A 25,484-nucleotide genomic window follows, 5' to 3' on the forward strand; every position below is an offset into this window, starting at 1 on the left:
AGAGCTGGATCAGAAGTGGAGCAGCTGGGACTTGAACCGGCACCCTTATGGGATGCCAATGCTGCAGACCAGGGCTTTAACCTGCTCCGCCACAGCACCGGCCCCTGTATATCCTCTTGAAAAAATGTCTATTCAGGTCATTCATCCATTTCTTAAAATCAGATTTTTTTTTCTTTGCTATTGAGTGGTTTGAGTTTCGTATATGAGGATGCCTCCCACTTGATCATGGTGCCCTCACAGGATCTTTGTTACGTGCTGTTCTTACAGCCCTGTTGCAGCTGCAATCCAGGCTGAGGGACCATGGACACACAGACACAGTCTGGGTCCGTCAGGGGCAGCCTCTCAAAGACACGCCTGGTAATGAGCGGAGTGAGCACAGAGCTGACTGCTCAAACCAGGACAGTGTGAACAGTGACTCAGAATGGCACTCCCCAGATAAGCAGGCACATGGTGGTCACCCCAGGGTGATCGGCCATGCTCTGTGGTCAAACCCTGCCAAAGAAAGCACAATACCCAGTTGTCTAAGCATGAAAACTTGCTAGAACTCAAAGTAGCTTGGCATCAGGATCGCTTTATTTTAAAAGCCCATTGTGTTGTTGAAGAAGAGGCTGTGTCCTTTGCCCATTTTGGCTACAGTTGCGGACTGCTTAGGGAACTGTATTATAGACGTGTAGGTTCCCGGGCCTGGAGTTTTCTGGAAACAGGATGGAAAACAGAGAGTGATGAGATAGTGGCACAAAACCCCTGAGCGTCCCGTGGCTGGCTGCTGGCTTGGATACGCTGGAGAAGGGCCGTGCCAACCTGGTGGACCCTTGAATGGGATGGAGTGAGTCCAGCTCCCAGGACTCACCATGAGGCAAGCCAGTGACCCCCACAGCTAGAGGAGAAGTCACACCCCACCCGCATCTCCGGGCAGCCTTGTCCCGGGGAGCGGTCGGCCAGGCGGCTCCCGCAGGGAACATCTGCCTGCCCTGCCATCCCTCAGGCCGGCAGCAAGGGGCTGCAGAGGCCACACTCCGGAGCTGCCATGCTGCCTCTCACTCGGGCTGTGCTTCCATCACTGACCCAGCGCAGGAAAATAAGGCGCTTCTTGACCAGGGTCCGTGGACCCCGGATCAGAACTTCTCTCCAGGGATCCATGAGTTCCAACCACTTTAAATCCTGTTTGTTTACTTAAGGGAGAGCCAACAGAGAGAACTCCCATCTGCTGGTTCACTCCTCAGATTCCCTCAATGGCCCAGGCGAGGCCGAAGTCAGGAGCCCAGAACTCAACCCGGGCCTCCCACGTGGGCAACGGGGACCCAGTTACTCGAGCCATCACCTGCTTCCCCCCAGGGTCTGCATTAGCAGGAAGCTGGAACGGGAGCAAACCCAGATACTCCAGCATGGGATGCCAGCAATTAACCACAGGTCAAACATCCACCCCATAAGTCACTTTTTCATTTTGATGAAATACTTGAAAAAAATTATTCCGTTTTAAAAGTTTGCTGATTATTTATTTGAAAGGCAGAGTGACAGAGAAAGGGGGAGAGAAGAGAGAAAGAGAGAGATTCCATCCACTGACTCATTCCTCCAGTGCCTGCAACAGCAAGAGCTGAGCCAGGCCAAGCCAGGGGCCAGGAACTCCATCCAGGTCTCCCACGTCTGCAGCGAGGGCCCACACTTGAGCCACCATCCACTGCTGCAGGCTGTGCGTTAGCAGGAAGCTGGATCAGAAGCAGGGGTGGATGCCAGGCACTCTGGGGGTGAGGGTGGGAGAGGCATCTCAAGTGGGCAGTTTACCCTACCGCAGCACAGTGCCTGCCCCATATTCTGCTGGTTATTTAAAGAAAGCTTTTCTGAGGCCGGCGCTGTGGCGTAGCGGGTGAAGCTGCTTCCTGCAGTGCTGGCATCCCGTATGGGCATGGGTTCAAGTCTCTGCTATGACCTGGGAAAGCAGTAGAAGTGGCCCAAGTGCTTAGGCCCCTGCACCCATGTGGGAGACCCAGAAGAAGCTCCTGGCTTCGGATCGGCACAGCTCCGGCCTTTGTGGCCATCTGGGGAGTGAACCAGAAGATGGAAGACCTCTGTCTCCTCCCCCCCCCCCACCCCCCGCCTCTCAAATGGATCAATAAATCTTAAAATAAATAAAAAAAAAAGCTTTGCTTCTGTGGTGATTACATGCAAATGAACATGATTTTCATAGAGTGAGACTTCGCCATCTTAGGTCAGGTTTGCCAATGCTGGGTGGGAGGAGGGGGCTGCACCCATATAGCAGTTCAGGACAAGGGCTTCAGAGGCCTGGGTTCGAGTCCTAGTCCCACTACCAATGGCTCAGCATGACCCCAGGCCATCAGCCTGGGGAAAAGTGCATGCCTGGCGGTGGTCTGAGAAGTACCCTGGGTCCCTGTGAGACAGACGGTGCTGGGCTGGCCAGCAGCAGGCACTCCTATGTCAGCTCCCACCGTAGTCATGATCTATCTCCCGCTTGTTTCCATCCCCCCTTGAAGTTGGTTATCTCTTCAGGAGACAGCGAGAGTGAAAATAGGATTACCCTGAGCCCAGCGTCAGCCTCGGGCGGGGGGGGGGGGGGGGGGGAGCCCGGTGGCCTGCAGCAGCCCCTGTAATGGACAGGATGTCTCCCCTTGCCAGAAGCCCGAGAATCTAATCAAGTCCTGGGCCAGCGTCAGAGGAAGCTGCAGCCCCGATGATTAGTGCTATGAACCAGGCGTGTGCAGCCCTGGAAGGCCGGCACCAGAAGAGTAAGCGCAGGGGCCTGTGCCCAGCAAGACTACCCAGCAAGGGGCTGCTGCCACGAGACCTGGCCCCCAGCCCTGATGGCACTGTCGCTAAGTGATCTGGTTATCTATCCTTGCCTTCCGTGAAGGCTGTCCTGTAAGCGAGGGGCCTCTCAGATACCAGGGCCCTTGGGGGATGCTGAGATGGACACAAAGCGTCTGGCTTCTCCTGTGAGTCTGGTTAGTACGACCCAGTCTTCCTGAGGATGCCAGCTCTGTGGAGCCTGGAAACGGGAACTTCTAGATCACGAAGATGCCTCTAACCCCTGAGGGTCCGCCGGCCTCCTGCCGTGGTGTGTCCGATGGGCAGGGCCTCCCCAGTGCTCTGCCACGTCAGGGCCAGAGCTCTGGAGCAGGGATTCTTTCTTTTTTTATTTTTATTTTTATTTTTTTAAATTTTTTGACAGGCAGAGTGGACAGTGAGAGAGAGAGAGACAGAGAGAAAGGTCTTCCTTTGCCGTTGGTTCACCCTCCAATGGCCGCCGCGGCTGGCGCGCTGCGACCGGCACACCGCGCTGATCCGATGGCAGGAGCCAGGTGCTTATCCTGGTCTCCCATGGAGTGCAGGGCCCAAGCACTTGGGCCATCCTCCACTGCACTCCCTGGCCACAGCAGAGAGCTGGCCTGGAAGAGGGGCAACCGGGACAGAATCCGGCGCCCCGACCGGGACTAGAACCCAGTGTGCCGGCGCCGCAAGGCGGAGGATTAGCCTAGTGAGCCACGGCACCGGCTTGGAGCAGGGATTCTTAAAGCAGCTTGGGGCAGCCCAGGGGGACCACACAGCCTGGCCCCTCCTACGCCCTACCCCCCATGACTCCTGGATGGGCTTGCTGTCTCCAAGGCAGAATCTGTGTTCCTGTTTCCCCAGCTGTCTCAGGTGGGCAACACATCCACAAGTCTTGGGGGCTTTGAGACAAGGCCATGGGAATCAGAGCTGCCTTCCCGTGGTCACGCATCCGGGTCCTTGCAGGCCACCTGTCCATGCACAGGGTGCACACGCCTCTCCCCGCCTGTCTCCAGTGGTTAAGGGTCCTGTGAGGCTCAGCAACAATGTTTCTGCTTCCTGGGGCTCGCAGAGCCGCACCCACAGAGCAGCAGGGCAGGAGTGGGGAGCCCCTGAAGCCCAGGGGCAGAGCCTCAGCTCTGAGCCTGCAGCAGGCCGATGCCTCCCAGGTGCTCGATCCTTCTATCTGCCTCGACAGGGGATGGTGTAGGCTAGGCCTGTTTGTAACCAGAGCTCCTGCAGCCCATCACTGCCCCCACACCACGCAGTCATTAGACCCGCACGGCAGCCACCCTTTCGGGGGTGTCTGCCTCCTAAGTACTTACTGAGCCGCTGGGCAAGAACCGAGGGACTCTGGATTGGAAACAAGAAGTAATACAACTTGGTGGTGGTATTTGCAAGTTATAATGACCCGGTCCCGGGCCTTCGTGCTGTAGGACATTAAGAGAGAGAGAAGTATATTTCTTTATGACTAATATTTGAGATACAGATACATGTTTTTTCAGTTTATCCACTTAGTTAAGAGACAGAGAGGGGTCTCCCACCCACTGGTTCACTCCCCAGAAGGCCACAACAGCTGTGGCTGGGCCAGTCCAAAGCCAGAAGCCAGGAACTCAAGTGGGGTTTTTCACAAGGGTGGCAGGGACCCAAGCAGTTGAGCCAACACCTGCTGCCTCCCTGCACATCAGCAGGAAACCAGACCAGAAGCTGAGCAGCCAGGACACATCCAGGCACTCTGATATGGGATACAGGCATCAACTGCTGAGCCAAACACCTGTTCCACAACAGCTGATGTATTTTCATGTTCTCTTGGTCATCCACAAACAAACGTGACTCTGCTATGCCAGCAAAACCGCTGGATTTGGGCTCAAGAGATCTTATTAAGATGTGACCTGGGAAATGGGAGTCACACCCACCCTACCTTCTTTACCATCCTGACAGTGAGGACTGAATGCGACTCAGTGGCCTGGAGAAGTTTCATTGTCCTTGTCAGGGTCCCCAACAGCCATGAGCCCCCTTCGCACATCTGCGTGCCTGGCGCCAGCCTTGTCCCACTGCTCATGGTGACTTGTTGCTTTGAACTGCTAGCTGTCTAACACACACTCACTCTTTCATGTAACTGCACTCTGCTACCTCAATCCAAGGAAGTATCCACAGCCACTCCCTGGTAGAAGCACAACGCTCTAAGACTAACATAAATGAACACACATACAGGGGCAAAGACAATAGGAAAATGAGCAAAAGGCGATTCACAGAGGACTTACAAATGTTCAGTTAGCAAACTGGGGGGAGAGAGGGCTTTAGCCTCATTCAGAGCCAAAAAATTCTAATTGAAAAATGAGATCTCTTTTTGGTGGGGAGAGGAGTTGGCTAGGAAAACAGAGATGGGGGGGGTGGGAACGGAAGGGATGCTGATGGGAGTGTAAATTTGATCAGCCTTTCTGGAGTGCAAGCTGGAAAGACACGGATGGCTTACACACGTCCAGGTCTATCCAGAGGGAGAGAGGAGAGGAGCCAGGTGAAGAGGCTGCAGGAGCCAGGGAGAGCCCCGACCTCTCTCTCTCTCTCTACCTCTGCTTCTCTGTAACTCTGACTTTCAAATAAATAAAAGTAATTATTTAAAAAAAAAGTCATTGCAAATATCATTAAGTGAAAAAATGGAAGCTTAGAAAATGCATAAAATATACTTGGGGGTAAGGCCACCGCCTGCAGTGCCGGCATCCCATATGGGCACCAGTTCGAGTCCCGGCTGCTCCATTTCTGATCCAGCTCTCTGCTATGACCTGGGAAAGCAGTGTGCTTGGGCCCCTGCACCCACGTGGGAGATCTGGAAGAAGCTCCTGGCTCCCGGCTTTGGATCGGCGCGGCTCCAACCTTTGCGGCCGATTGGGGAGTGAACCAGTAGACGGAGGACCTCTCTCTCTCTGCCTCTCCTCTCTCTGTGTAACTCTGACTTTCAAATGGATAAATAAATCTTAAAAAAAAAAAAAAACACTTAGAATGGGATTACTACAAGGTGTGTTCACTCAGTCTTCTCCAGGTGGTAGAATATTGGGTACAAAAGGAAAACAAAATTTTTGGTTTATTTTCAATTTCTAACTTTTATACATTGAACATGTGTGCTCTTAAAATAATTATGCTGGGGCCAGCATTGTGGCATAGTGGGTGAAGCTGCCACCTGTGATGCCAGCATCCCATATGGGTGCCGGTTTGAGTCCCTGCTGGTGGCCTGGGAAAAGCAGCAGAGGATGGTCCAAGTGCTTGGGCTCCTGCCACCCAAGTTGGAGACCAGGATGAAGCTCCTGGCTCCTGGCTTTGGCCTGGCCCAGCCTTGACCATTGCAGACACCTGGGAAGTGAACTAACAAATGGAGGATTGCACTTGCACACACTCTCTCTCTCTCTCTCTCTCTCTCTCTCTCTCTCTCTGTGCCCCTGATTTTCAAATAACTAAATCTTGAAAAAATATTAAAAATATAATTATTATACTTAATGTATAGATTAATTAAATTAGGTAAAGGAGAAAAGGGAGTCCAAAGAGAAAGAAAAAGCCAGCAGGAAGGTTAGGAGAGAGACAGGGATCCCATTCAGGGGTGGGAAACCTTTTGTGCCAGGACCATATGGATTATTTATAACATCATTTGCGGGACATAAAAAATTATCAACTTAGGGGCCAGCACTGTGGCATAGCAGATAAAGCAGCCACCTGCACCGCTGGCATCCCATGTGGGCACCGGTTCGAGTCCCGGCTGCTCCACTTCTGATCCAGCTCTCTGCTGTGGCCTGGGAAAGCAGTAGAAGAAGGCCCAGGTCCTTGGGCCCTGCACCTGCGTGGAGAGGGTGCTTCTTCCTGGCTGGCTCTGTGTCCTCTGCTGTCCGGGACCAGGGGACTGGAAGCCATGCCCAGCAGAGCAGCATGTGGGAGGAATCAAATGCTGTGGCTCTGCCACACCAGCCCCAAGCTGCCTGCAGCCCCTGCTTCATACAGGGAGAACTGACGAGAGAGGTGTGCATTTCCGACTGGCATGGGGCTTACAAAAAAAAAATACAATCACAAATGTGTGGGTCATGAAGAGGGTGGACAGGGTGCACAGTAGAGCAGGGCCTGGCCCCAGGGCCCGAGAAGCCCCTTGAGGAAGTACCTTGGAGCTGAGACTAAGAACCACGGGGACTTGGTGACCGAGCAGCCGGAGGAAGGGTTTGTGTCGGATGCAGAGACAGGGAAGGTTAAGGCAGGTCCTGAGGAGGCGCCTGGAGAGAGGGCTGGTACTCATCTGAACCTGCTGGGACAGACTCACTGCATTGCAAAAATAAAATAAAAAGTGCTGACCGGCCTGCGCTGATTGCATCAGCAGAGACCAAAGCGCAGATGACTAGTGGTTGCTGGGCTATCTTCATCTCTTCTCTTCCATTCAGCTTTCTGAGCCACGGGTGGCCCAGGGGCTCAGGGGTCAGGGCTGCAGCTAGGCTGAATGTGTCAGGCCCCATTAAAACAGAGCTTCGCAAATCAAATCCACAAACATTCACTGAAACCTTCTGAGTGCAAGGTATTTGCAGGAGGAATGCTGGTAGATGTTAAAAACATTTAGTGGGGCCGACGCTGTGGCTCATTTGGTTAATCCTCTGCCTGCGGCGCCGGCATCCCACATGGGTGCTGGGTTCTAGTCCCGATTGCTCCTCTTCCAGTCCAGCTCTCTGCTGTGGCCCGGGAAGGCAGTGAAGGATGGCCCAAGTGCTTGGGCCCTGCACCTGCATGGGAGACCAGGAGAAGCACCTGGCTCCTGGCTTCAGATCGGCGCAGGGCCGGCTGTGGCGGCCATTTGGGAAGTGAACCAACGGAAGGAGATCTTTCTGTCTCTCTCACTGCCTATTAACTACCTGTTAAATAAAAAAAAAAAAAAAAAAAAAAATTTAGTGTGGAAACATCAGTTCAGGGGCACCGCAAGTGGATTGTGAAGACAGAGACAAAACTTCAGAAAACGTTAATGACACAAGAGTGAAACAACAGGACAAGCAGATCCTCACAGAGTAACTCAGATTGCACAGACAGTACCAAGCAGGAGGGCTGAGATGAGTTCACAGTGAAGGGGGGGGGGGGCGTGGTGTGAGAAAGTCTGACGGAAGAGGCTCTAGAACCATCCCTGGAAGAAAGGCAGGGACATGGGAGGAGAGGGAGGAAGAACTTGTGAGAGCAGCGCACAGGGTCAGCCAGGAAGCAGGCAGTGTTGGAGGGTGTGAGCCATGTTAATGAAGGCAACAACAATGTTAACATTAAGAAGAGATTTAATCTAATATTATTGTTACTATGCATTTGAGACGCAGAATACACATAGAGGGAGGCTGGCTCACACTCCAAATGCCTGCAGCAGCCAGGGCTGGGAGGCAGAGCCAGGAGCCCAGGACTCAATCCAGGTCTCCCAGGAGGGTAGCAGAAGCTCAGTCACTTGGGCCATCACCGGTTATCCCTCAGGGTCCACATTAGCAGGGAGCTGGAAGCAGGAGCCAGAGGCAGGTGTCAAGCCCAGGCACTTAGGTGACACGTGACTGTCCTAACCGTGTGTCGCTGTCAGGCCACTCACTCACTCACCCCAAGAAGGGATTTTTAAGGAGTTGAGTCTGTCCTGTTTCCACAGGCTCCACAGCCACAGATTCAACCAACCACGGATCAAAAACAGTTTTCCGAAAATCGTGTCTGGGAGCAGACATCTGGTGTAGTGGTTAGGGTGCCTCAGAGAACACCCACCCCTGCCACTGAATGCCTGGGTTCCAGGCCCTGCTCCGCTCCGTCCAACCTCCTGCTCTTGAGTACCCTGGAGGGCAGCAGGTGCTACTCACGAAGTTGGGTCCCTGCCACCTGTGTGGGAGACCCAGCGGAGTTCCCTGCTCCAGGCTTTGGCCTGGCCTGGCCCCAGGTGTTGTGGACGTTTGGGAAGTGAACTAGTGAATGAGAGAGTTCTGTCTGTCTCTCTGACCCTCTCCCTTTCAAATTATTTATTTATTTTTTATTTATTTGACAGGTAGAGATGTAGACAGTGAGAGAGACAGAGAGAATGGTCTTCCTTCTGTTGGTTCACCCCCCAAATGGCTGCTATGGCCAGCACTGCGCTGCTCCGAAGCCAGGAGCCAGGTGCTTCCTCCTAGTGTCCCATGCAGGTGCAGGGGCCCAAGCACTTGGGCCATCTTCCACTGCCCTCCTGGGCCACAGCAGAGAGCTGGACTGCAAAAGGAGCAGCCGGGACTAGAACCCTGCACCCATGTGGGATGCTGGTGCTGCAGGTGGAGGATTAACCAAGTGAGCCTGGCGCCGGTCCCTCAAATTATTTTTTTTAAAAAATCAGAAAATTTTTAAAAATGTGTCTGTACTAAATATGTTCAGCCTTTTTTCCTTGTCAGTATTCCCTAAACAATACAGGGTAACAACTATTCATTTAGCATTTGCACTGTGTTAGGAAGCACAGGCAATCTAGAGCGGATTTAAAGTGATGAGAGGACTGCATAGGTGATGTGCAGACACTACACCTTGCTATATAGGGACATCCTTGGGCGTCCTGGAACCAGTCCCCCCAAGGGAAGGCTGTCTTATAAAATTTCACCTTTCACTTAAATTTTAAAAATAAGATGATATGAATGCATAAGAAAAATAAACTACGGAGCAAAACTCTCAACATGACCAAATCATACTCTGTAGGAACCACTTGAATTTGCTAAACCCACTTTCATAAAATCATCTCTCCAGAAAGCGCACACACTCCATTTCTCCAGGCACCAAGACACGCGGAGTGACTATGAAAGACGCTTTCCTAGGCCTGTAGTGAGGGAGCTGGCCTCTCTCATAGGTCACGGCGTGTTGCTTTTCTCAGGTGTATTAATAAGAAACCCTCAGAGCATCTTTTCCAGTTTGGTTGCAGATGGAAACGATCGCATGTCGCCAAGTGTTTCCAGTCTCTGCAAACCTCATGGGTTTGGAGCCTTCTCATCCGCCCACAGGTGCTGGGCTTGAAAGGTCGATCCGAAACAGGTTGATCCAGCCTGACCTGAAACAGGCTCAGCACGCAGGCTGCAGGGCCGCCCACCGCCAGCTTCCCACGGAGCTGCCAAGAGTACTGCCCCAGTCCCGCCACCACCACTTGGTCCCGCCATCGGCTCACACTTGTGCGCTCGCTTGAAACTCACACTGTTGCCTCCACGCAGCAGATGAGAGAGTAAGGCTCAACGGGGCGAGAAGCCAGCGAGTGGGCGCCTCATGTGGGAGCCAGGGCCAGGCACCGACCTCGCTTCCTGGTGCTGGAAAGATGCAATACTTAGCTCTCAGCTCTTTTCTTTAAAATCACAAGCTGAAGGCAACCTAGACAGAGCACTAGGTCTGTCCCCTTGCATCCCAGGCACGAACAGCTTTCAGTGGATCCTAGTAAAGAAAGGGCCAGAAATACATTTGTGGCCCCAAATGTCTAAACAGACACAGAAAACCCAAGCGGTAAGGAACAGAAGCTGAAATTACTGCACGGGGGTGCGGGTGAGGGCGAAATTACTCAGTACGCTGCCTGTGGCGGGCAGGAGTCCACTGCCTGGAGAGGAAGACTCCTGGGTGGGGGTGGGCACGGGGACACGCTGGGCACCACAGCTCCGGGAATTCAGGAGGAGGCCAGCGGCAGGGCCCACCAGCTCGGGAAGGGCTAGAGTGAGCACTGCTACACAGGTTTGGAAGAGAAGGGAGACGCACCTGCTGCCGGATGGAATGGCGGCCCCCAGGCAGGGCTCCAGAGTTACTGCCACTGGGGAAATAAAACTTGGCCGCACCTGGGAAGTCCCCCTTGGGACCCTTGGTTTCTGCAGAAGGACAGTGTAGCCATCTGGGGTTCCCAGGAGGCTGCAGTGTGGGCAGGGCCACAGCGAGTGATCTCAAACCTGCCCCTCCAAAAAAGGGGCAGTTTTTACCGGCGCCCATGTGCCAGGGATGCCTGGGGAACCCAGCCCTGCCTGGGTGCTCAGTGCCCTGCTCTCTCTTTCCCAGGGACCCGCAGCAGCAGCAGTGGCCCCAGGATTGCCTGAAACAGCGCTTCTGACCAGGAACTCGGGCCCCAGGTCTGAGCCACTGCCCCCTCTGCTCATCTTGGCTGTGATGCTCAATTACGCTGGCAGGTAACCAATACACCACGCCACCATGATGCTATTATGTTTCATCTAAATTGATGCTGGATGGGTTTCTGTTGCTTGCAACTGAAAAAAAAAAATTCTTAACACATTTTCTCTTTCCTGCTCCAAGATACTATTACAAGAAAGAAGCTCACGGTGGGACACTCACCCTCCCTGGATGGCCCACCCGTGACTCCATACATGTCATCCTACATGAATCCAGTGGACAAGGTGCATGAGCTTTTTTTAAGAAGCAAAGTTGGGCCGGCGACGCGGCTCAACAGGATAATCCTCTGCCTTGCGGCGCCAGCACACCAGGTTCTAGTCCCAATCGGGGCGCCAGATTCTGTCCCGGTTGCCCCTCTTCCAGGCCAGCTCTCTGCTGTGGCCCGGGAGTGCAGTAGAGGATGGCCCAAGTGCTTGGGCCCTGCACCCACATGGGAGACCAGGAGAAGCACCTGGCTCCTGGCTTCGGATCAGCACGAAACGCCGGCCACAGCGGCCATTGGATGGTGAACCAACGGAAAAGGAAGACCTTTCTCTCTGTCTCTCTCTCTCTCACTGTCCACTCTGCCTGTCAAAAATTTAAAAAAAAAAATTTAAAAAAAAAAAAAGAAGCAAAGTTTCCAGAAACTGGCATTATGATGTAGCAAGTAAAGCCACCACTTGCAACACCCATCCCCTATGGGTGCCAGTTTGTGTCCCAGCTGCTCCACTTCTGATCCAGCTCCCTGCTAATGGCCTGGGAAACACAGCAGATGGACCAAGAGTTTGGGCCCCTGCCACCCACTTGGGAGACCTGGATGGAGCTCTTGGCTTTGGCCTAGCCCACAGCTGACTGTTGACGCCGTCTGGGGAGTGACCAAATGGATGGAAGACCTCTCTCTGTCTCTGTCTCTCCCTCTCTGTATAGCTCTTTCAAATAAATAAGGGAAAAAAAAACAAAACTTTCCATATTGGATATTTTTTTCTTAAAATCTGAGCATATCTGCTGCTGAATTTGAAATGCTTGCTTTTTCTCAGTTTCTTTGAGGAGACTGAGACAGGAGCTACTTTAAGCATCTTATATTCCAGATTCCATGCAGGCAGAAATGAATTTTCCTCTTAATTCAATCCGACCATGTTTCTAAATTATTTTTCTGCTCTTCATGGAATTTTAAACTCTTTGCTTAGTTACTTTTATGTTTATGTATGTATTTATTTGAAAGGCAGAGTGACAGAGAGAGAAAGACATTTTCCATCTGCCGGTTCACTTCTCAAATGCGCCCTAACAGCCAGGGCTGGGCCAGGCCAAAGCCAGGACTGAAACTCCATTCAGGTCTCCCACGTGGGTGGCAGGGACCAAGGACTTGAGCCATCACCTGCTGCCCCTAGAGTGCCCATTAGCAGGAAGGCGGATCCTGAGTGGAGGTGGGGGACCGGCCTCGTGGCTCAGCAGGTTAAGCTGCCGCCTGCTCCACCAGCATACCCCATGGGCAACAGTCAAGTCCCAGCTGCTCCCTGCTAATGCTCCCAGGAAAGAAGCAGAAGATGGCCCAAGTGCTTGGGCCCCTGTCATCCACGTGGGAGACCCACATGAAATCCCAGGCTCCTGGTTCGGGACGTAAACTAGAGGATGTAAGCTCTCTCTCTGTAGCTTTGCCTTTCAAATCAATCAATCATTCTGTGGAACTCCTAACTATGAGGGGTCACGGGAGACCCAACCTCCTGGGACTCGCTGAGCCCCCATGAGGCGGTGGCAGTGGGACGACTTTGATGGAAGCAACAAAATGTTCTCACGCTGAGTATTCTGCAGGCTCCTTTCCTGCAACATGATCTACTGGCCGCCTTTGAAAATTACATTTTGAAAAATTAGAAAAGTAATGGGAGAGAAAGGAGACAAATTGCCACCTTTAGTCAGTGCACAGCCACTGTGAGCGTGTTGGTGCATTTCAGTTTATTTCTACACACTCTTTGTCTTACACTACTTTAATCATAATATACATATCGATTTTTCACCTGCATGTTTCATTGCATATTACATCGTAAACACTGCTGGTGCTATTTTGTGATTTTCACAGTAATTGTTTAAATGACTGCAAAACATTCCTTTGAGTGAATACTTAATAGTTTTTTTTCAAAATGATTTCCCTTCTGTTGGGCACTGAATTGTTTCTGTTGTTCCCTTGCTGTTACAAATAATCCCTTAACGGTACCTCTGTCGAGCTGAATATCTGTATTCAAGACAGTTATGTTGGGAGGGTTTTCTCCAAGAGGAATTAGTAGACTAGAAGAGAGAGACCCCCCCCACACACACACACACACACATACACAAACGCACTTCTGACAGTGTGGAACAAATTGTCAAATGGCCTGTATACACCCACCAGCAATCTACAAGAGAAGCACTGGTCTCTATGGGCCACACAGCGGGAGCTATGGAGAACATAAGTTTAGAAACAGAATTTTCCTCGCGCCTCCTAATCCTAACAGGAGTTAGAAATAAAGTCATCAGGAGCGCCCGTGTGTTGGAAGAAACTGTGCAGAATATCCTATATCCATGATGCCCGTCATCTGAAACACACTCAGGAGGGAATAAAATCACGCAGATGTTAGAGCAGGAGCCTTATGTGGGTTACTTATAAAAAGCAGTACAGATCTTTTAAAGGGGAGGGGAAACCGCAAGTGACCAGTTTTCCTGTGTCCTGTTCTCTTGGAGCAGAGAGAGTTTCGTTGTGATTTCATTTGCCTCTTGAAAAGCACTGTGGTAGGAGGGAGCTGCACCCTTTGGTCCTGGCATTCCTGAGATGTGGCCGTTAGCAAGGTGCTGAGTGCAAGGGGTGGTTGGTAGGAATTGCCAATGTGATTTTCCCTGTGCATGAAAACGGCCCTTTTTACTTATTGTCAAAGATGTCCTCTGGCCATACCCCAAATACACCCATAAATACTCTCCTCGTTGTCTTTCCTGTGGATAAAATAATGATTACTGATTATTTCAGCAAGAACAGAACAGCCAGTCAGTATGCCACCTTGAATGGGTAACTGGAAGATTGAAAAAATATTTGCCAACCGGACAAACCCCATACCAACTGCTTTTCCTGAAAGCCACCACATTCTGGACTCAAAATGTAATTCATGAACCAAATCTCTGATGCAAACAAGAAGGTTGCATGGTGTTGGTTTGTGTTAAGCAATTGTTAACATCTCCTCCACTTTGAGGGGCCCTTGGGCACACAAGGTCCTAGAGGACTTTTAAGTTCAAAGTCAACGTACTTTTTACAACTGAAAAACCACATAGGAATCTGCTAACCCTTCATGCAGTTACTATTCATTTTTAATAGGCTGCTCTTTGGGACTGTACACATAACTGATTAACAGATTCTGATGGAAAGAGAGGAGGAGAGGTGTGCACCTGCATGTATGTGGCATAACCTTGTCCTCAAGAGCGGTTAAAGGGGCTTGGTGAACGTCTATAGGTCTATATGGTAGGTCAGACCCAAAAGGTGCTTCTAGGTTTTACATAGACCAACAACGAGGCAACCTGTCTAAAGTCAACAGGGCTCAAATGGTACCCGGACCTCACCATGCAACCACAGACAAAGCGCACTGGAGAAAAACTAAGACATTAAAAAAAAGAAAGAAAGAAGAAGGGGAGGAAGAGGAAAAGGAAGAAGAGGAAAGAAGGAAAGACGATGCCACTGCCTGGCATCGTGGCACAGCGGTGAAGCCATTGCCTGTATGCCAGCATCTCATGTGAGCACCCGTTGGAGTCCCAGCTGCTCCCCTTCCAATCCAGCTCTGTGCTGGTGTGCCTGGGAAACAGCAGAAGATGGCCCAAGTGTTGGTGTCCCTGCCACTCACATGGGAGACCTGCATGGAGTGCCTGGCTCCCTGCGGTCAGCCTGGCCTGGCTTAGGCCATTGTGGCCATTGTGGGGGTGAACTAATGCATGGAAGACCTTTCTCTTTGTCTCTCCCTCACTCTGTCTGTAACTCTCTCTAAAAAACAAAAAGAAGGAAGGGAGGGAGGGAGGGAGGGAGGGAGGGAGGGAGGGAGGAAGGAAGGAAGGAAGGAAGGAAGGAAGGAAGAAAGAAAGAAAGAAAGAAGAAAGAAAGAAAGAAGAAAGAAGGAAAGAAAGAAAGAAAGAAAGAAAGAAAGAAAGAAAGAAAGAAAGAGAGAGAGAGAAAGAGAATACCAAACCTCCACCCAACAGACGGTTGGACAGAAAGTACAATCATCCCTTGGTATCCAAGAGGGACTGGTTCCAGGACTCCTGTGGATACCAAAGTCAGCAGATGCTTAACTCCCTCGTATAAAATGGCACAGCATCTGCCATTTCATGGTGTTTATAACCCACGCACATCCTCCCATATACATTTATCTATTTATTTATTTAAGAGGTGGAGTTACAGACAGAGAGAGAGACAGAAAGGTCTTCCATCCGCTGGTTCACTCCCCAAATGGCCACGATGGCTGGAGCTAGGCAGATCCGAAAGCAGGAATGAGGGGCTTCATCTGGGTTACTGAGATGGGTGCAGAGGCCCAAGGACTTGGGTCATCTTCCTCTGCTTTCCCAGGACATAGAAGAGAGCTGGGTCAGAAGTGGAGCAGCCGGGACATGAACTGGCACCTATTTGGGATTCTGGTGCCACAGGCAGAGGCTTAGCCCACTATGCCAGCCACCTCCCATATACATTGACCCATCTCTAGATTGTTCATGCTACCTAGCACAATGTAAATGCTAAGTAAATAGTTGCTATACTGTATTGTTCAAGGAATCAATCTGTACATGTTCAGTGCAGATGCAATTAAAAAACATTCCCAAGTCACATTGGTTGAATCCATATGGGACACTGGGCTGCAGGCAGAGGCTTAGCCACTGTGCCACAGCGCTGGCCCTTGTAAAACTTTGTAAAATAGGTTTGGCCATATGTATCAAGAATGCATGCAGAATTTCTGCCTAGTAAATTCCACTTGTAACAATCTATACAAAATGATTCTCAAATTTAGGAAAGATGTTATGCGCTGAGTCTTACCGCCACATTTGTATTTTTATCTGCATACCAATGTTCTTGCACAATAAAGCTGTATATAAAAGCAAATGATGTCTTTTTTTTTCTTTCTCTTTTTTTTACTTAGTAAATATAAATTTCCAAAGTACCATTTATGGATTACAATGGCTCCCCCCACCATAATTTCCCTCCCAGCAAATGATGTCTTTACACAAAATGATTCTTGCATGAATGCCACCATTACAAAATGATGTCTCAAAATCGGCATGCAGCCTGGTGATTAAGACAATTGCATCCCATGTCAGAACACCTGGGTTCAAGGTTCTGACTCCTGACCCCAGGTCTTCCTAACTCAGGCCCTTGAAAGCCACGCTGACAGCTCGAGAGTCTCTGCCACTCGCGTCAGGCCTGGCTTCACTTCCCAGCACAGCCCAGCCCGGGCCACTGTAGGCACCGGGGAAGTGAACTAGCAGATCGGAGCTTGCTCAAGCGCACTCTCTCTCTGCCCTACTTCAGTCAACAGCTCTCTCCAACTACCCCTCCCTATGTAGCACTGACATCCACCGCTGGGACAGGTGGGTGTCTTTGTGCGTTAGTATCTCTCTCTCCCTCATTATTCAGGGATTATCCAGTAATACATCCGATGCAAATCCACTTCAAAGCAAAAATGCAGATTTTATTCAAGAATGCAAGGCTTTTAAGAAGCAGATGAAAGGGATGGAGGAGCACCTAAAACACGGGAAGAACCTTTGATGAACCAGTGTGGAGCCAGCAAGGTCTGATTAGTAAAGGAAAGACAGGTGAGGACTGCGACACTATTGGCACTTCAGGAAAAAATGCTTGAAAAGATCAAAAAATCCAGAGCTACACCCTTGGGAAAAGTGCTGAAGCTTCAACTATTTTTCTTCTGAAATTCGCCCTCTGTGATTTCACTGGTTCAAATGTGAAGTGGAGGATGTCCCTGTACTGTCATAAAATATTGTAAGCAGAACCCACGCTGGAGCGAGTGTTTGGCCTCGTGGCTAAGGTACCCACGCACTACATGAAGCGCCTGGCTTTGCCGCCTGCCTGCTGCTCCGGACTCCAGCTTCCCATGCGGACCCCGGGAGGCAGCAGCAATGGCTCACATTCTTGGGTTTCATGTTGCCCACGTGGGAGACCTGGACGGAGACAGACCCCAGCTCTTGGCATTCAGGGAGTGAACAATGCATGGGAACAGTCTCTATGTCTCTGTCTCTCTCTGCCACATAAAATTTTTAAGCATCTTTTAATTCAAAAGAAAAGAAAAAAAAATTCTAAAATCAACACTATCTCTTTTTTTAATCTGAGAGTTACTGTGTAGCTGCAGTTATAGTGTGTTAATAGTTGAAGGGCCAAATGAACTTTACTGAAATTTGATTCCATTGAAAGTGGGTTCACCTTAATAGGCCTCTTTGGGAATCAAATTATACTTGAAAAATGAAGATTCCTGTACATGGAATAACTGAAAACAAAATTAATCATCAATTAGGGAATGACTAAATAAATTAGGATAGCATAACTTGATTATTTTCCCAGTAAAAATAAAGCTTTAGAATTTTTAATACCATGAATGTAAAAGATATACTAAGCAAAAAAAAAATTATGCTGTACCTGATTGCAATTGTTTATTTTTTTAAATTAATTTATTTATTTGAAAGGCAGAGTTAGAGAGAGAAACAGGGACAGAGAAGAGAAAGATCTTCCATCTGATGGCCACACAGCCAGCCAGGGCTGGGTCAGGCCAAAGCCAGGAGCCTAGAGCTACTTCTGGGTCTCCCATTTCGGTGGCAGAAGCCCAAGCACTTTGGGCCATCTTCTACTGCTTCCCCAGATGCATTAGTAGGAAGCAGGATCAGAAATAGAGCAGCAGGGACATAAACCAATGCCCAAATTGGACACTGGTGCTGTAGGCGGCAGCTTAGCCAGCCCCTGCAATTTTTTTTATTGCAGAGAAAAAGAAAATGATCTTAATTAGTTGTATATGAATAATGAGAAATTTCATATATTTTTATTTATTTAATTCTACCCTAATTTGAAAACTTCATGTTTAATTATATTAAGTTGATGGAGAAATTAGAGTTTTAAGAAGGTAACGGGGTGGGAAGGCAGGTGTTTGGGGTGCAGTCACAGTCACCACTTGGGTCTCCATATCAGAGGGCCTGGCTGGAGTCCTGGCTGCTGTGCCTCCCACCCAGCCTCCCGCTGATGTACATCTGGGAACCAGACACTTGTGTCCCTGTCGCCCAGGGTGGAGACCATGATCGAACTCCAGCTCTGGCATCAGCCTGGCCCAACCCTGGCTGTTGCAGTCATTTGAGGAGTGAAACAATAGATGGCAAGTCTCTGTCTCTCTGCCTTACTCATAAAATGAAAAACAAATTTGTAGAACAAAAAGCAGAATTGGTGACAAAAGCTTTCCAATGAAAAACAGAAGTCTCTGGTTCTACCCCCTTTCCAAGTCCATTCCCTGAGACAACGTTTTTTCCCCAGGTTGTATAACATGTAGCGACAAATAAGGAACATTATTATTTCACTGAAATAATACTAAACTGATGCATTCGCACAATTAGAGCTCTTAGAAACATGTTTTATGCATCTCTTTAGAGAATCTAAAACAACTATGTTTAACAGCTAGCAGTTCTCCAGCAGTTATCTTCTTATAGCAAATAATATGCTCTTATTGTTATTTTTTAATTTATATATTTGTAAAACTTATTTGAAAGGCAGAGTGACAGAGAAAAGGGAGAAGCAGAAAGAGAGAGAGAAAGACAGAGAGAGAGAGAGAGAGAGAGAATCTTCCTTCCAGTGGTTCACTCCCCAAATGCCCCCAAGAGCCTGGTTGGGCCAAGCTGAGTCCAGGAGCAGGGAACTCCAGCCTGGTCTCATGTGGGTCGCAGGGGTCCAAGTACCTGGGCCACCTTGCACTGCTTTTCTAGGTGCAGCAGCAGAAAGTTGGATTGGAAACGTGACTCAAATGGACTCATAGCAGCGAGGACTCAAACCCGCCCTCAGATATGGGATGCTAACATTACAAGCGGAGGCTTAACCCTCTGTGCCACCACTGCCTACCCCTGATTTCTTTTCTTACATAGCCTTTTGTTTTATCTGGAGTTAATTACTGCCTTGTTTTTTCACTTGAACATTTTGCTTACATACTTTTTAAATTTTTTCCCATCATGAGTTGTCCCTTAAAAAAACATTTATTTATTTATTTACTTATTTGAAAGAGTTACAGGGAGAGGGGGAGAGATTTTCCATCTCCTGGTTCACTCCCCAGATGGCCGCAATGGACAGAAGTGGGCCAGGCCAAAGCCAAGATCCAGGATCTGCATCTGGATCTCCCATATGGGTAGCAGGGGCCCAAGCACTTGGGCCATCTTCCACTGCTTTTCCCAGGCCATTAGCAGGAAGCTGGATTGAAAGTACAGCAGCTGGAACTTGAACCAGCATCCATATGGGACACTGAAGTCATAGAAGGCAGCTTTATCCACTATGCCACAATGCTAACCTCGAGGTGTCCCTTTTTAAAAGCTTATTTGAAAGGCAGAGTGGCAGAGAGAGAGATCATCTATTACTGGTTCACTCCCCAAATGGCTGCAACAGCCTGGGCTGGGTCAGACCAAAGCCAAGACCAGGAACTCCATCTGGTCTCCCGCATGGGTGGCAGGGACTCTAATACTTGAGCCGTCCTCTGCTGCCTTCCAGGGTGTGCATCAGCAGGAAGCTGGATCGGAAGCAGAGGCAGGACTCAAACCTTGGCAGTGTGCTGAGAGACGTGGCTGTCCCCAGCATGACAACCTGCTGGGCGACAACACGAGTTCCCCATTGACTTCTTCGACGTGGACTGCTTTCTTTCTCGGCCTGCTGTCCAATAGCCAATCTGGGGCCCCTCCTCAGTCGCCTCCCAGATGGGAACCACTTTCTCCCAGGTCCCATGCCTCACGAAATCTTTCTGGATGTATTCCTTTGCTTTGCTGTATCTCTTTCATCAATAGCATCTCCGTCTCTTATCCACGCTGGAGGCTTTTCTTCTGTGCCTGGCAGCAGCTCGGTTGTATGGCTGGGTTATGGTGAGCCCAGGCCACAGGTGGGCACTTACATTCTTCCCTGGGGTGCTTTAAGTGCCAGGAGGTTGCTCCCCTGCATCTGGACTTTCCGAGACTGTTCAAGGAAAACGTCACCAGTCTTCTGCCAGCCAGCCTTCCCCGTGAGGGTGGGGCAGGAGCCTCCAAATTCAATCCCTCTGCTACAAGTCTCAAGTAGTTTCCTGGTTGCGAACCCCGTGCCTCAGCTTACCTTGCTTCCAGGTCTCTGTCCCGTCTGTTGCGCTCAGGGACAAACAGGCATGATACTGACCGCTTGGTGTTGGCCTCGGCCCCGCTGTCTAAAGACCTGAAGCAAGTTGCTTGCTTGTGTACACTGATTAGGTAGGACAGCTTAGAGCCTAGGTTTTGAGGTCACCATTGACCAAAACTAAGTCCCTACTCTGCCTCTTAATAGCTGTGTGATCTCAGGCAACTAATTCTACTTCCTGACCTATCAGCCAGGTGGCGAGGAAACAGGACCTCACCGAGGTGAGAGAACGAGACAAGATGAACAGGGCACTGTGCCCGGCGCCCGAGAACACTGCAGTGCTGACCTAATGAATGGCAGCCAAGGCAGTTACCAGAGTTGACCCTAACCGACCGGTTTATAAAGCTCATGCTCGCTCTACACGGTGTTAATTTCTAGAGCAATTAAACTGCTTGATAAAATCAACCAAATGAAAAATGCCGTCTGCGGTACATTTAATGGCCCAGGTAATGCATTCACTGCAGGAAGGCTGGAGGCCACGTTGCCCAAGTCAGCTCACGCTGCTCGCCGCCCCCTCCCGCTGCTGGGGTCCGAAGAGTCTGCTCTGTGCAGCTTATAAGTCTGTGGACCTAAAGCAAACCCGTAGTCAGCTCTGGGAATGCGTGCTCAGGACACACATGAATCATGGCCCCGGGCTGGTTCCCTGTCTTGGAACATTTTCCACCAACGTAACCTTTTTATTTATTTATTTTTCAGGACAAGATGTTCTCACTCAGTGAATGACTTTTATTTGTAAAACAGCATGGATGAGGTGACACCAGTGAGCACGGCAGTGAGGAGTGAGAAGGGACACGGGCACAAACGATCAGTCCACCGTCCTGCACCGCTGCTGCCTCAGTTATGCAGCGCAAGGCATCCTTGCCTCTCTCTGACTTGTCACATCATCTTTGTCGCACATGAGACCCCTATCCACTCTAGGCTCTGTTCCTGAGATAGCTCAGTTTCCCTGTCAGATGTCTGCTGTAGGTCCCACTCATAATTACAAATAAATGACTTTAGTCCACCAAACCACCCTAACTACTTCGTATTTTCTCATTCTTTCAGATTGCTTATGTCTTTATTTTATGACACCTTACTGATTTAGCTACTTATCTAACAGAGCTCATTTTTTTTCATAACTCATATGGAAAATGTGAAAACGTGTGGAAACATTTGGAAGGAGAAAAAGCATTTTCACATTATAGAAATGAGAGAAACTAGAGATACTCTTCATTTTTGTTGTTAATGCAATGATCTACTTAATAGCCCTAATGCTTTTATCCATTAACTCAACAAATACCATATGCCATCCACTTTTCTAGGTGCTGGATATACAAGAGTAAAACATATAAAAATCCCTGCTTCAGGGCCGGCACTGTGGCGTAGTGGGCTAAGCTTCTGCCTGTGGTGCCAGCATCCATATGGGCACCAGTTCTAGTCCCGGCTGCTCCTCTTCTGATCCAGCTCTCTGCTATGGCCTGGGAAAGCAGAGGAAGATGGCACAAGTGCTTGGGCCCCTGCACCAGCGTGGGAGACCTGAACAAAGCTCCTGACTCCTGGCTTGGGATCAGCCCAGCTCTGGATGTTGCAGCCTTTTGGTGAGTGAACCAGTGGATCTCTTTTCTGTGTCTCTCCCTCTCTCTCTAACTCTACCTCTCAAATAAATAAATAAAATTTTTTAAAAAATCCCTGCTTCAGGAAGCATATATTCTAGTGGTAGAGTTGGATAGAAACAGGATAAGTGAAAATGTAATGTGGAGCCAAAGGAAGGGGGGCTGGAAATCTGAGCAGGTGCTGTGAGGCCGTCTTTGAGGGGCTGGTGCTGGGGCATAGCAGGTAAAGCCGCTGCCTGCTATGCTGGCATGCCAAATGGGTGCCAGTTCAGGTCCAGCTGTTCTGCTTCCAGTCTAGCTCCTTTTTAATGCACGCGGGGAAGCAGTGGAGTTTGGCCCAAGTTCCTGGGCCCCTGCACCCACATTGGTGACCCGGAAGAAGTTCCTGGCCCCTGGCTCCTGGCTTCAGCCAGGCCCAGCCCTGGTTGTTGCAGCCATTTGGGGAGTGAACCAGGGGATGGAAGAGCTCTCTCTCTAACTCTCTCTACCTTTCAAATAAATCTTTTTTTTTTTTAAAAAAATAGCGATATTTAAGACCTAAAGGAATACAGGAGCTGCTCTCCTGCAGCTCTTCCCTGACCAAGCTGGCCTTTATTCTCTGAGCTTCTGATGGAAATCTTAGAACACGAACAACAGCAGCAGCTGCCATGCACTGAGCTCCTGCCGTGTGCAAGGGGCTGCGCGGGCTGTGTCTGCCACGTGTCACTTGCCCTCATGTCACTCCTGCTGGCCACGGGACGCAAGCACCTGCTTGCCTCTGGCACCTGCTGCGTGGTGGATCCCCCAGACTTGTGTCCACATCCCTAATGAGGGCCCTCCTCTTACCTGACCCCCTTGGAAACAGTAGCAAAGAATGACCCCCCCACCCATCAAGTTGGACGGGAGAGAAATTACTGGCTGGTGCATCTGTCAGCATGGTGGGCTATGCCAGGAGATCTCCGAGACGATGCTGAAGCAATGTCCCAGGACCAGGTGAAAATAAATAGGAAAATCGCAATGAAAGCAGCATTGAGAAAGCCTTTCTAAATGGAGCTGGGAGGCCATTAGCAGAATTGGACTTACGCACTCTCAAGCCAATGGCTTGAAGGTGGACTTTCAATTACCTTTGGCAGCACCTAGAATGATTGCATAATTACAGTGTGCCCCATGCATGTCAAAAGCGTTTACTGGATGCTTGTTTATGAACATTTTTACATCATGTATGCATCCTGTTCTTCCCTTTAACCATTCACACGGCCCCTGTGACGTGGCCTCTGTTCTTTCTCGAAACTCAAAAGAAGTCCCTGACAAAGGCATTTTTCCTGCTCTGAATTTGCCTGCGTCAGCTCCCTCTTGCCCTGTTTCCTTGGGAACACTCATTCAGCGCTGTCTGAATCTGTCTCTCAGATTGCAACTCCCGAGTCCCAAAATAAAGTTCTTTTACTTTTTCAGTTTCTGAAGTTGATCAACAGCCACTATGTAGAAAGCCTAGCAAGCATCCAGCTTAGATTGGAGGAGGGTGATGGAATGTTCCACAAGGCTTAGCTCAAAAGGAGAAAACAATAAAAGCAACTCATGAATTTTCTGATGCATTTGTCCATTACTGAGAAGAATTTACAGTTAGTTCTCTTGGGAAGTTGGTATCATTAAAAAAAAAAAAAAAAAAAAACTAAGCAAGCCAAAAGCAAATCAGTTACTAACTCCAGGAAAATAAAAAGTTCAAGAAATTTAATAGCAATATATTATATGCCTTGACAATGAACAAAGTTAAAATGTAGCAAACACTATACAGTGATAGAAGGAAAATTATGATGTGACTATTGGGGCTATGGAAAGGTTTAAATGGGGGACAGAGATTTCAGAGCTAAAGGTTCATATTCCATACAGAGAACATAAGAGCGAATGCTGGGGCCGGTGCTGTGGCATAGTGGGTAAAGCCACCGCCTGCAGCACCAGCATCCCATATGGGCACCAGTTTAAGTACCGGCTGTTCCACTTTTGATCCAGCTCTCTGCTGTGGCCTGGGAGAGCAGTGGAGGACGGCCCAAGTCCTTGGGCCCCTGCACCCACATGGGAGACCTGGAAGAAGTTCCTGGCTCCTGGCTTCAGATCAGCACAGCTCAGACTGTTGTGCCATCTGGAGAGTGTACCAGCAGATGGAAGACCTCTCTCTCATTGTAACTCTGCCTTTCAAATAAATAAATAAATCTTAAAAAAAAAAAAAAGATAATGCCTAAAATGAAAAAGAACAAAGGAATAGTCCTATAATAGCTAAGAGAGTTCAAGGAAACCATCACAAGGAGTTAGAAATGTGGGGAGGGACAGAGCAGAAACCTGCCTTTTGTTATGATTTTATATCAAAGGTCATTTAGCCATAGGCACGTATTACTTTGGTGAGAATAAAAATATTTTATTTTTTAAGATGTTTTTATTTATTTGAAAGGCAGAGTTAGAGAGAGAGAGAGAGAGAGGCAGAGAAAGAAAGAGAGCTGATTTACTCCCCAAATGGCTACAATGGCCACAGCTGGGCCAATCCGAAGCCAGGCATGTGGGTGCAGGGGCCCAAGCACTTGGGCCATCTTCCACTGCTTTATCCAATACAACACGGCACCGGCCCCAAGAATAAAAATATTTTTTAAAGATTTATTTATTTGAAAGGCAGAGTTACAGAGATGCAGAGGCAGAGGCAGAGAGAGAGAGAGAGAGAGAGAGAGAAAGAGAGAGAAAGAGGTCTTCCATCCACCAGTTCACTCCCCAGATGGCCACAACGGCCAGAGCTGAGCTGATCCGAAGTCAGGAGCCAGGGGCTTCTTCCGGGTCTCCCATGTGGGTGCAGGGACCCAAGCACCTGGGTCATCTTCTACTGCTTTCCCATCCACAGCAGCTGTATCAAAAGTGGAGCAGCCGGGACTCGAACCAGCGTCCATATGGGATGCTGACACTGCAGGCGGCAGCTTTACCTGCTATGCCATCGTGCCAGCCCCAATAAAAATATTTTAAGAAAGCATTCTGATAGTTTTTTCAGCCTGATAACCAGACAGTGATATTACACTTGGAATAATTTTTTTAAATAACTTTTTATTGCAACTCTTTTTATCAATGTGTAATATTTGCACATATTTATAGGTTACAGTATGATGATGTGATACATGTTCACAATGTGTAGTGATCAAACCTGGGTTAAAAAATTAATTTTTAATCTACAAATAAAAGTTGTATGTATCATGTATGTACTGTGGAATGGTTAAATCAAACCAATTCACATATGCATTACCTAACATAAATTTTTTGTGGTGAGGATACTTCAAGTCTACTCTCAGAGATTTTTGAGGATACAGTATATTATTAACTCTAGTCACCAGGTTGTACATTAAATCTCTTTAACTCATAAAAGAGCCGTTTTCGTCTATAACTTGCCACAAATGGGTTACTGACATTGAAATCCCTAGTATGCCTTCATTGCATTAATCATTCACAGTTTATCCACTATGATGAGGAAAATGTTGCTATATCAAAAGGAGTCATTGTATGTTTTAAACACCAAATTTGTCAGAGTTAACTGCGTTATACTCACAGGTATGAAGCAGCCTGTTGGGAATCTTTGAACTGCAGAACGGAACACGAAGCTCCTGTAT

The 25,484-nt window shown here is 49.1% G+C and overlaps 1 protein-coding gene across 1 annotated transcript in view; it reads right to left on the reverse strand.

The window, feature by feature from the left end:
- Positions 1-568: 568 nt before the first annotated feature.
- Positions 569-25,484, reverse strand: part of STPG4 (sperm-tail PG-rich repeat containing 4) — a 47,505-nt gene continuing 22,589 nt past the window's right edge. The window contains exons 5-7 of the mRNA XM_062208832.1: positions 25,424-25,478; positions 4,107-4,211; positions 569-694 (exon numbers count right to left, since the gene is read on the reverse strand). Of these exons, the coding sequence (XP_062064816.1) occupies positions 578-694; positions 4,107-4,211; positions 25,424-25,478 (277 nt within the window). The 3' untranslated portion in view covers positions 569-577. The remainder of the gene's footprint in view (positions 695-4,106; positions 4,212-25,423; positions 25,479-25,484) is intronic.

This window comes from Lepus europaeus, chromosome 13 (assembly GCF_033115175.1).
Source record: "Lepus europaeus isolate LE1 chromosome 13, mLepTim1.pri, whole genome shotgun sequence".
In the NCBI taxonomy this organism is placed as follows: domain Eukaryota; kingdom Metazoa; phylum Chordata; class Mammalia; order Lagomorpha; family Leporidae; genus Lepus; species Lepus europaeus.